The 13,056-nt window shown below is 50.0% G+C and overlaps 1 protein-coding gene across 1 annotated transcript in view; it reads left to right on the forward strand.

The window, feature by feature from the left end:
- The window catches only part of LOC140386629 (protein CASP-like), a 1,158,102-nt gene that overhangs the window by 903,919 nt on the left and 241,127 nt on the right, over nucleotides 1–13,056 (forward strand). The window contains exon 15 of the mRNA XM_072469118.1: nucleotides 3,155–3,291. Within this exon, the coding sequence (XP_072325219.1) occupies nucleotides 3,155–3,291 (137 nt within the window). The remainder of the gene's footprint in view (nucleotides 1–3,154; nucleotides 3,292–13,056) is intronic.

Here is a 13,056-nt window from a genome sequence, read left to right on the forward strand (position 1 = left end):
TAATGAATTCCTGTTATTAAAAATATAAAATGCACATGAGGTCTATCAGCATCTAAAAGGAAAGATCAACACACAAATCATGGGTCCATCTGTTCCACCATTACTCTCCCAATGGCATGTTTTCCCTCAAGAGCATTTACCTGAAAGAGATTTAAGTGACTTTCCTTTGCAGTTTGTTCCAAAAGCCAGTCAACATGCTGACACAGTAATGTTTTGTTGATTCCCATTTAAATAGACCATAAAATATAGGAGCAGAATTAGACCATTCAGCCCATCAGGTCTGCTCCACCATTCGATCATGGTTGATATGTTTCACTTCCCCATTCTCCTGTCTTCTCCCCGTAAGCCCTGATCCCCTTATTAATCAAGACCTATCTATTTTGGTCTTGGCCTCCTCAGCCTTCTGCGGCAATAGGTTCCATGGATACACCACCCTTTGGCTGATGAAATTCCTCCTCATCCCAGTTTTAAAGAATTGTCCCTTTAGTCTGAGGCTCTGCCCTCTGGTTCGAGTCTCTCCTGCTAGTGGAAACATTCTCTCCACGTTCACTCTATCTAGGCCCCTCGTATTCTGTAAGTTTCAATGAGATCCCCCATCATCCTTCTAAACTCCCATTGAGTATAGACCCAGAGTTCTCAACCGCTCCGCATGTGACAAGCCCTTCATTCCCAGGATCATTCTTGTGAACCTCCTCTTGACCCCTCCAAGGCCAGCACATCCACTGCTTGCAATATTCCAAATGGGGTCTGACCAGAGCCTTATACAGCCTCAGAAGTACAGCCCTGCTCTTGTTTTCTAGCTCTCTCGAAATGAATGCTGACATTGCATTTACCTTCCTAACTGCCAACTGAACCTGCACGCTAACCTTAAGAGAATCCTGAACTTGGACTCCTAATTCCTTTTGTGCTTCTGATTTCCGAAGCCTTTTCCTATTTAGAAAATAGTCTATGCCTCTATTCTTCCTACCAAAGTGCATAACCTCACACTTTTCTTCATTGTATTCCATCTGCCATATCTTTGCCCACTCTCCTCACCTGTCCAAGTCCTTCTGCAGCCCCCCCTTCCTCCTCAAAACTACTTGTCCCTCTACATATCTTTGTATCATCTGCAAACTTAGCAACAATACCCTCAGCTCCTTCTTCCACATTGTTAATGTATATAGTGAATAGTTGTGGTCCCAACATACTGACCCTTGCGAAACACCACTAGCCACTGGATGCCATCCTGAAAAAGACCCAATTTTTCCCATTCACTGCCTTCTGCCAGTCAGCCCATCCTCTATCCATGCCAATACCTTGCCCCTAACACCATGGGCTTTCATCTTATTTAGCAGCCTTCTGTACGGCACCTTTTCAAAGGCCTTCTAGAAATCCAAATAGATCACGTCCACTGGCTCTCTGTATAACGTCCTCGTTACCTCTTCAAAGAATTCTAACAGATTTGTCAGGCATGACGTCCTCACCTTGATGAGCAGTGCTGACTCAGCCCTTTTTTACTTCCAAGTACTCTGCAATCCCAGCTTTAATAATGGGCTCTAAAATCTTACAATGATGAAGTCAGACTATCGGACTTACAATTTCCCATCTTCAGCCTCACTCCCTTCAACAGGGGTGATACAGTCGCCATTTTCATGTCCTCTGGAACCCTCCCTGACTCCAGTGATTCGGAAAGATCACCACCAATGCACCCACAATCTCCTCAACTATCTCCTTTAGAATCCTGGGGTGTAGTCTGCCCGGACCAGGTGATTTATCCACCTTCAGACCTTTCAGCTACCCCAGCACTTTCCCCTTAATGACGGCCTTCTCAATCTGCCATTTTTTGTCAAAATAGACAGTCCTGATTGATCTGCCTCCTGTACCTTATTATTGTCAGTCTTCTTTCTGACAGATAGTCCCAAATCTTTGAATATGTTTTATTCTCCATCTCCTGTTGACATCTTCTCTGCCCTTCTTTTCAGATTAATTCCAGCTTTTCTGTATTGTGAGTGCCAAAGCTATGCACACTGCTCCAAAGCAGCCTGGCCAAGAGTGATAGAAACAGAGCACAGAAGGAGTCCATTCAGTCTATTTTGTTCCTAATATTAAAATAAAATACTGCAGATGCTGGAATTCTGAAATAAAAACAACACACCTGGTAAAACTGAGCAGGTCAGGCACTTGGAGAGAGAGTCAGTTAACGTTTCAGGTCAATGATCTTTCATCAGAACTAAAGAAAGATAGAAATGTAATGTTCCTAATACTGATGTCAGGCTAACTGGTCTGTAGTTTACTGGGTCCCCTGCATTTCTCTTTTTTTTAATTAAGCCATTACATTTTTCATTCTCCTGGTTTCTGGTATGAAGCTGCCTCTTCCAGTAGTAATAATAGCATATCCATGAAGGTCTTTGTGAATCCCATCTGGTTAGGTGTTTTATTTACTTGGACCCTCTTTAGGTATCCTGTTACTATCATAGTTGTTTCATTCCTCACGGTGCCTTTATATCTGCTCCAGACTACTGGTCCTTTTCACTACATATTGAACTACTAAAGAACTCCTTCAACTTTTCTGCCATGTCTAACATGGGTTTCTATAGTTTGGATATTCTTGTGGATTTACTTTTACTTCCTGGTGTTTATTTCCCTATCAGTTGTAATTTCTTATGTTTTCTCTGCTCTTTCCATTCTGCGAGGCTCTCCCAGACACTGATTAGATGTGGAGATGCTGGCATTGGACTGGGGTGGTCACAGTAAGAAGTCTTACAACACCTTGTTAAAGTCCAACAGGTTTGTTTGCAGTCAAAGAACAAAGAAATGTACAGCACAGGAACAGGCCCTTCGGCCCTCCAAGCCCGTGCCGACCATGCTGCCCGACTAACTACTAATACTAATCACTAGCTTTCGGAGCGCAGCGCCTTCCTCAGGTGAACACTCATCTGATGAAGGAGCTGCGCTCTGAAAGCTAGTGATGCCAAACAAACCTGTTGGACTTTAACCTGGTGATGTAAGACTTCTTACTCTGATACACTGATAAGTTCACCACATGAAACATCTGTACTTTCCTCTTTAAGACGCTGACTCATTTACTGTTAGATTTTGAAAATGTTTATATGTTTGTTTCAGATTTCCATTGTGCTTTGTATTAATAATATGTGTTGCCGGTGTGTTACTACAGCTCGCTCTGCTGAGTTACAGATGCAGTTCACCGAGGCTGTCAAAACTACAGCAGGACAGAAGGAACTGATCATAAAGCTGGAAAGGGATGTCAGTACCATCCAATCAATGTCATCCCTTCAACGCCCTGACGCTGAGGTACAAATCCTTCTTCCATGTCTGCAGACAATTCACGCCATGGTATTCAGGGGTACTGATGACAACATAGCTCATAAACTCCAGGAAATGACCATCTTCAACAAGGAATCTGACCATCTCCTCTTAACATTCAACTGCATTACCTTCACTGAACCTTACACATCAACATTCTAGAGGTCACCGTTGCTCAGAAACTTAACTGAATCAGCCAAATAAATAATATGGTTACAAGAGAAAGCCAGAGGCTGGGTATTCTATAGCTTGTAACTCACCCCCTGACTCCTTAAACTCTTTCCACCATCGAAAATGCATAAGTCAGGCGTGTGTTTGTATACTTGGCTGGATATGTGCAGTCTCAATAACACTCAAGAAACTCGATGCCATTCAGGAAGAACAACCTGCTCAATCGGCGGGCCATCCACCACTTTAAACATTCACTCATTCCACCACCACATACACTGGCCACATCATGTACCATCTCCAAGATGCTTTGCAGCTACACCATCCAAAACCAGGACCTCTGTCTCCTAGAAAAGTGGTTCTCAAATGTGGCCCATGGATCACTAGTGGCCTGCAGAGGTCTCCCAGGTGGTCTGTGGGTTGGTCCAAAATGCAACCATTGGCACGCAGCTACATGGCTGAGGCCATTCAAGAGGACAGGCCAGAATCCTGATCCCCACCAATCGTGATATCACACAATCAGACTGGCTCCTGCACGTACAACATCAGTCGTCATAGGCCCAATCAACAACAGGTAGTTTTATAAGCTAGCTTCATATTGGTGTCACTACATGCAACTGCAAGATAAATTTTCAACACTTCTGGGGCTGAAAACAAAGGAGTGGAACTGGCCCTCAAGAGACTGAAGCTAAAGAGAAAATGCTGGAAAATCTCAGCAAGTCTGGCAGCATCTGTAGGGAGAGGAAAGAGCTAATGTTTCGAGTCCGATGACTCCGTCAAAGCAATGTTAGCTCTTTTATCTCCCTACAGATGCTGCCAGACTTGCTGAGATTTTCCAGAATTTTCTCTTTCGTTTCAGATTCCAGCATCCACAGTAATTTGCTTTTATTAAGAAACTGAAGCTCTCCAGCTTGGCACCATATTCATTGGCATCTCATCAAAAGCAGCATATTTCTTCCCAATTGTTCTGATTAATTCTTTGTAGTGAGAAATGAAAGCAGGCAGAGCAGAGTCAGTCGGTGGTTCATGGCGTCTCTTGCCCTGCATGTGGTCTGTAGACAGAAAAGTTTGAGAACCAAGGACCTGGAAGAATAAGTTTTACCGACAAGGCCAGAATATGCCAATCCGTAATTACCCTTGAGATGGTGGTGGTGAGCCACCACATTGCATCACTTCAGTCCATCCAGTAGAGGTGCTGTTAGGGAGTTCCAGAATTCAGACCCAGTGGCAATAAAGGAACGACGATATAGTTCCAAGTCAGAAAGGTTTGTGAATGTAGAATTTGAAGGTGGTGCTGTTCTCATTCATAGAATTTTGTACTCTATTCCTCTGTAATTAAAATGGTGTGGAGATAATTAAAGACAAGTGGGGACCAACAACATAGAATCAGAATCATCGAATTTACAGTGCAGAAGGAGGCCGTTTGGCCCATCGAGTCTGCATCGGCCCTTGGAAAGAGCACCCTACTTAAGCCTCCACCCTATCTCAGTAACCCCACCTAACCTTTTAGCACACCAAGGGCAATTTATCATGGCCAATCCACCTAACCTGCACACCTTTGGACTGGTGGGAGGAAACCGGAGCACCCGGAGGAAACCCACGCAGACACAGGGAGAACGTGTAGACTCCACACAGACAGTGACCCTAGCCGGGAATCGAACCTTGGACCCTGGAGCTGTGAAGCAACAGTGCTAACCACTGTGCTACCATGCTATCCTTGTTCTGCTGCCCTTCTTCTTCTCAATGGTCGTGTTTGGAAGGTGCTGTGCAAAAGGGCTTGGTAAGTTGTTGCAATGCATCTTGCTGATGGTGCGCAGTTCAAGCACTATGCCAATGGTGGAGGGAGTGAATATTTAAGGTGGTTGGTGGCATGCCAATCAAGCGGGCTGTTTTGACCTCCGTGATGTCGAGCTTCTTGAGTGTTATTGAAAGAATACACATCCTGGCAGGTGGAGGATATTCCATCCCACTCCTGACTTGTGTTTTGTAGATCATGGAGAGACTTTATAGAATCAAGAGGCGAGTTACGGAATAATTCCCAGCCTCTGCTCTTGTAACCATGGATTATGTGGCTGGTCATGTTAAGTTTCTGGTCAATGGTTAGCATTGCTGCCTCATGGCGTCGACGTCCCAGGTTCAATCCCGGCTCTGGGTCACTCTCCGCGTGGAGTTTGCACATTCTCCCCATGTTTGCGTGGGTTTCGCCCCCACAACCCAAAAGATGTGCAGGCTAAGTAAATTGGCCACGCTAAATTGTCCCTTAGTTGGAAAAAATGAATTGGGTGCTCTAAATTTTTAAAAAATGTTTCTGGTCAATGGTAACCCTTGGGATGTCGATGATGAGAGATGCAGCGATGATAATGACACGGGAGATGGAAAATAGTCATTGCCTGGCACTTGTACGACCAACTGTTGCTATTTATCAGCCCAAGCCTGAATGTTGTCCACTTGCCAAATTGGCCACAGGCTGCTTCATTTTTGGAGGAGTTGTAAATGGAACTGAACATTATGTGATCATTAGCGAACAACCCAACAATTAACCTTGTGATGGGGGAAGGTCATTGAAAGTCATTCAGAAGCTGAAAATGGCTGAGTCTAGAACCCTGCCCTGAGGAGCTGAGATAATAGGCTTCCAACAACCACAACCATCTTCCTTTGTTCTAGGTATGACTTCAGGCATTGGAAAGTTTTCCCCCTGATTCCCAATAACTTCAATTTGCTCGCGCTCCTTGATGTCACAGTTGGTCAAATGTTGTCTTGATGTCAAGAGCAATCACTTTGCCTCATCTCTTGAGTTCAATTCTTCGTGCATGCTTCAATCAAGACTGTAATGAGTTACAGAGTGGAATGTCCTCCTAGAACCCAAACTGAGTGACAATGAGCAGGTTATTGTGAAGGCAGTGCTGCTTGATAGCACTGTTAATGACCTATTGCCGATGATGGAGAGTAGACTGATGGGCAATAATTGGTCAAATTGGAATGGCCCTGCTTCCTGTAGGGAGGACATGCCTGGGCCATTTTCCACTTTTTCAGTCTGATGTCAGTGTTGTAGCTGTACTGGAACATCCTGACTAAGGGTGCAGATAGTTGTGGAGACCAAGCCTTCAGCAGTGCGGGATGTTAATGGGGCACATAACGTTTCCTGTATCCAGTGCTTTCAGTCATTTCATGATACCACATAGAATGATTGAAATTGGCGGCAGACTTTGTTTGTTATTTACAGCACAGAAGGAGGCCATTCGGCCCATCATGTTTGCACCAGCTCCCTAAAGAGCAACCTAGCTAGTCCCATTCCCCAGCCCTATCTCCGTAGCCCTCTAAATTCAGAACTTTCAAATATATATCCAGCTCTCTTTTGAAACCTATGGAATCGACCTCCGCCAGTCTCCCAGGCAGCGCATTCCAAACCCCAACAACTCTCTGAGTAAAGAAGTTTCTCCTCATCTCACTCCTAGCTCTCTTACTGACCATCTTGAAATTGTGACCCCTAGTCACTGACTGACCAACTAGTGGAAACAGAATATCCTTTTTTACCCTGCCAAAATTGTTCAGAATTTTGAACACCTCTATAAGGTTATCTCTTAATCTTCTCTGCTTCAAGGAGAACAAGCCCAATTTCTCCAATCTTTCCTTGTATCTAAAATTCCTCATTCCAGGTACCATTCTAGTAAATCGCCTCTGATCTCTCTCAAGGGCTTTTAACATCCTTCCTTCTAAAGGAAGACATGTTCGACCGCATTCAGCCTGGCCTTCAATCACTGACCCTGTTGGACATCAACACGGGGCTGGCCACTTCTAGGGGACAACTAGTATGGCCAACAATCACAGCAACTTCATTGTAGTGTAATGTAAGCCTACTTGTGACAATAATAAAGATTATTATTATTAGTAAATTGGCAAACCTTCTCTGGTGGTGGTCCACGGGAACGGTCTGAGCTTGTTGGGGCGTGAGTGGTTACACCACCTGCGGTTGGATTGGCAGCAGGTGTGCCGCATGCATGCACATGACTCTGAAGAGTATCTGACAAGGTTTCATCAGTGTTCCAGGATGACGTGGATTTGCACCATATTTGCACCAAAAAGGGCCTGTGGCCCGAATAAACGCAGACCCGATGGCTCAACCGCTACTTCCGTGCCTGACCTGTCTCATATGCCTTACGACCCAAGGTGGACGCTGAATTGGACCGGATGGAAAAATTCGACATCACACGCCAGTGCAATTCTCTGATTGAGTGGCGCCAGCCTTCCTGCCCATGAAACCGGATGGATCAGTGCGTTTGTATGGTGACTAAGATGGTGGTCAACCGTGTCCCTCAACTAGATCGTTATCCGGTCCCTAGGATCGAGGATCTGTACTCAATTCAGTGGAGGTCGCACGTTTACGAAACTCATCATGAGTCACCCTTACCTCCAGTTGGTCCTCGCTCTCGAGTCCAGTCACTTTGTAACTGTGAACACACACCGGGGGGCTTTATGAATACATCCGCCTGCCCTTTGGGGTTTCCTCTGCGTGCGCAATATTCCAGAGCGTGATGGAGAACACCATGTGATGCCATGTAGCATTGACAGAACTTATGTGTGAAGCAAGTTTTTTTTACACAGAGGGTGGTAAATATATGGAACGTGCTGCCTGGGGAGGTGGTGGGAGCAGGTTCGATAGCGGCATTTAAGGGGCATCTAGACAAGTATATGAAATGGTGGGAATGGCAGGATACGGACTGCGTAAGTGCATACGGTTTTAGTTTAGGGAGGTATCATGGTTGGCGCAGGCTTGGAAGGCCGAAGGGCCTGTTCCTGTGCTATATTGTTATTTGTATGTCCCTGGAGCAATTTCTGCCTCCAGTTCCCCAATTTTGTTCACGATACGTGCATTTACATAGATACAATTTAACTCTGTCCTCATCTCTTCCCCTTTGGGAGGCGGCCATTTCTTTGTTCACTGGCAACACTCGAGCCTTCTCTCACTTCCTTTTCCCTATTCCCTAATCACCCTAGGGTAACACAGACTGCAACTGGATGCAGTTGTACTTGAAAGTAGACACCAAACTTTGATGTTAGTTCAATACGCTTTATCGAACTTGTTAAGCAGTGCACACAGTTCACTGTGGGGTTTGACACTCTGCTAATCTAAGCGTACTTACTATAACTAACTAGACCAGACTAGCTCTGAGCCACGTGGAGAAGGTGCAAACTGATATATAGACCCTGACTGTCACTACAGTTGTCACCAGTGGAAAGAGGCAGAGTGTTGATGCCTCGTGTGTTTTATAGTGGGAGACCACCTTCTCGTGTTCTGCCTGGTGATTGGTTGTGTTCTGTCCTGTGTGTTGATTGGCTGTACTGGGTGTCTGTCACTGCCTGTCTGTATCTCATTATGTGCATGAGTACATACCATGACATTCCCCATCACTTTTTTTGCCCTCACTGGTACTTCTAAAACTAGGCTCATTAGTCAACCTACCCACCTCCTTACAAATTTAAATCCACTCCCACTACACTATTTAATCTCTCCATCAGGCGATTGATTCCATTTAGGTTCAGATGAAACTCATCTCTTCGAAACAGCTTTCTCCTTTCCCAGAACTGATCCCAATGACCCAAAAATCTAAACCCTTCGCTTTGATACCATCCCTCAAGCCACGCATTTACCTCCCTGATCTGCTTTTGCCTAAGCGATGAAGCTTGTGGCACAGGTAGTATTTCTGAGATTGCTATCCTGGAGGTCCGATGTTTCAACCTACTCGCTAACTCCTTAAACTGGTCCTGTAAGTCCCCAAAACTGTCCCTCCCTATTTTGTTGGTTCCCACTTGTCTTTAGTTAGACAGGAATAGAGTACAAAAACAATGAAATCATGCAACACCTTTTTAAAACATGTGTTACTCCTCTGTTGGAGTACTGTGTTTAATTCAGAGCACCACAGTTTAAATAGGACTTCAAGGTCTAGGGAAAGCACTGAAAAGATTTTCTAGAATGGTGCACGACATGAGAGGCTAGAGAGACGGGGAGATTGGAACAGAGACGGTTTGGTAGGGGTTCACAATCCGGAAGCGGATTGAAGAAAACATCTGAAACCATAGTATTAGTTCTCACAAGTACGCTGACAACACACAGCCCACCCTCAGCATCACGTCCCCACACAGCCCACCCTCAGCATCACCTCCCCACACAGCCCACCCTCAGCATCACCTCCCCACACAGCCCACCCTCACCATCACCTCCCCACACAGCCCACCCTCAGCATCACCTCCCCACACAGCCCACCCTCAGCATCGCCTCCCCACACAGCCCACCCTCACCATCACCACCCCACACAGCCCACCCTTCGCATCACCTCCCCACACAGCCCACCCTCAGCATCACCTCCCCACACAGCCCACCCTCAGCATCACCTCCCCACACAGCCCACCCTCAGCATCACCTCCCCACACAGCCCACCCTCACCATCACCTCCCCACACAGCCCACCCTCACCATCACCTCCCCACACAGCCCACCCTCAGCATCACTTCCTCACACAGCCCACCCTCACCATCACCTCCCCACACAGCCCACCCTCACCATCACCTCCCCACACATCCCACCCTCCGCATCACCTCCCCACACAGCCCACCCTCACCATCACCTCCCCACACAGCCCACCCTCACCATCACCTCCCCACACAGCCCACCCTCACCATCACTTTCTCACACAGCCCACCCTCACCATCACCTCCCCACACAGCCCACCCTCACCATCACCATCACCTCCCCACACAGCCCACCCTCAGCATCACCTCCCCACACAGCCCACCCTCACCATCACCACCCCACACAGCCCACCCTCACCATCACCTCCCCACACAGCCCACCCTCACCATCACCTCCCCACACAGCCCACCCTCACCATCACCTCCCCACACAGCCCACCCTCACCACCACCTCCCCACACAGCCCACCCACACCATCACCATCACCTCCCCACACAGCCCACTCTCACCATCACCTCCCCACACAGCCCACCCTCACCATCATCGCCCCACACAGCCCACCCTCACCATCACCTCCCCACACAGCCCACCCTCACCATCACGTCCCCATACAGCCCACCCACACCATCACCTCCCCACACAGCCCACCCTCACCATCACCATCACCTCCCCACACAGCCCACCCTCAGCATCACCTCCCCACACAGCCCACCCTCACCATCACCACCCCACACAGCCCACCCTCACCATCACCTCCCCACACAGCCCACCCTCACCATCACCTCCCCACACAGCCCACCCTCACCATCACCTCCCCACACAGCCCACCCTCACCATCACCTCCCCACACAGCCCACCCTCACCACCACCTCCCCACACAGCCCACCCACACCATCACCATCACCTCCCCACACAGCCCACTCTCACCATCACCTCCCCACACAGCCCACCCTCACCATCACCGCCCCACACAGCCCACCCTCACCATCACCTCCCCACACAGCCCACCCTCACCATCACGTCCCCATACAGCCCACCCTCACCATCACCTCCCCACACAGCCCACCCTCACCATCACCTCCCCACACAGCCCACCCTCAGCATCAGCTCCCGACAGAGCCCACCCTCACCATCACCTCCCCACACAGCCCACCCTCACCATCACCTCCCCACACAGCCCACCCTCACCATCACTTCCTCACACAGCCCACCCTCACCATCACCTCCCCACACAGCCCACCCTCACCATCACCTCCCCACACAGCCCACCCTCAGCATCACTTCCCCACACAGCCCACCCTCACCATCACCTCCCCACACAGCCCACCCTCACCATCACCTCCCCACACAGCCCACCCTCACCATCACCTCCCCACACAGCCCACCCTCACCCTCACCATCACCTCCCCACACAGCCCACCCTCAACATCACCTCCCCACACAGCCCACCCTCACCATCACCATCACCTCCCCACACAGCCCACTCTCACCATCACCTCCCCACACAGCCCACCCTCACCATCATCGCCCCACACAGCCCACCCTCACCATCACCTCCCCACACAGCCCACCCTCACCATGACGTCCCCATACAGCCCACCCTCACCATCACCTCCCCACACAGCCCACCCTCACCATCACCTCCCCACACAGCCCACCCTCAGCATCAGCTCCCGACAGAGCCCACCCTCACCATCACCTCCCCACACAGCCCACCCTCACCATCACCTCCCCACACAGCCCACCCTCACCATCACTTCCTCACACAGCCCACCCTCACCATCACCTCCCCACACAGCCCACCCTCACCATCACCTCCCCACACAGCCCACCCTCAGCATCACTTCCCCACACAGCCCACCCTCACCATCACCTCCCCACACAGCCCACCCTCACCATCACCTCCCCACACACCCCACCCTCACCATCACCTCCCCACACAGCCCACCCTCACCCTCACCATCACCTCCCCACACAGCCCACCCTCAACATTACCTCCCCACACAGCCCACCCTCACCATCACCATCACCTCCACACACAGCCCACTCTCACCATCACCTCCCGACACAGCCCACCCTCACCATCATCGCCCCACACAGCCCACCCTCACCATCACCTCCCCACACAGTCCACCCTCCCCATCACCTCACCACACAGCCCACCCTCACCATCACCTCCCCACACAGCCCACCCTCACCATCACCTCCCCACACAGCCCACCATCACCTTCCCATACAGCCCACCCTCACCATCACCTCCCCACACAGTCCACCCTCACCATCACCTCCCCACACAGCTCACCATCATCACCCCACACAGCCCACCCTCACCATCACCTCCCCACACAGTCCACCCTCCCCATCACCTCACCACACAGCCCACCCTCACCATCACCTCCCCACACAGCCCACCCTCACCATCACCTCCCCACACAGCCCACCATCACCTCCCCATACAGCCCACCCTCACCATAACCTCCCCACACAGCCCACCCTCACCATCACCTCCCCACACAGCTCACCATCATCGCCCCACACAGCCCACCCTCACCATCACCTCCCCATACAGCCCACCCTCACCATCACCTCCCCACACAGCCCACTCTCACCTTCACCTCCCCACACAGCCCACCCTCACCATCATCGCCCCACACAGCCCACCCTCACCATCACCTCCCCACACAGCCCACCCTCACCATCACCATCACCTCCCCACACAGCCCACCATCACCACCCCACACAGCCCACCCTCATCATCACCTCCCCACACAGCCCACCCTCACCATCACCTCCCCACACAGCCCACCCTCACCATCACCTCCCCATACAGCCCACCCTCACCTCCCCATACAGCCCACCATCACCATCACCTCCCCACACAGCCCACCCTCACCATCGCCTCCCCATACAGCCCACCCTCACCATCATCGCCCGACACAGCCCACCCTCACCATCACCTCCCCATACAGCCTGCCCTCACCATCATCTCCCCATACAGCCCACCCTCACCATCACCTCCCCACACAGCCCACCCTAACCATCATCACCCCACACAGCCCACCCTCACCATCACCTCCCCACACAGCCCACCCTCACCATCACCTCCCCACACAGCCCA

Source organism: Scyliorhinus torazame, chromosome 12, assembly GCF_047496885.1.
Source record: "Scyliorhinus torazame isolate Kashiwa2021f chromosome 12, sScyTor2.1, whole genome shotgun sequence".
NCBI lineage: Eukaryota > Metazoa > Chordata > Chondrichthyes > Carcharhiniformes > Scyliorhinidae > Scyliorhinus > Scyliorhinus torazame.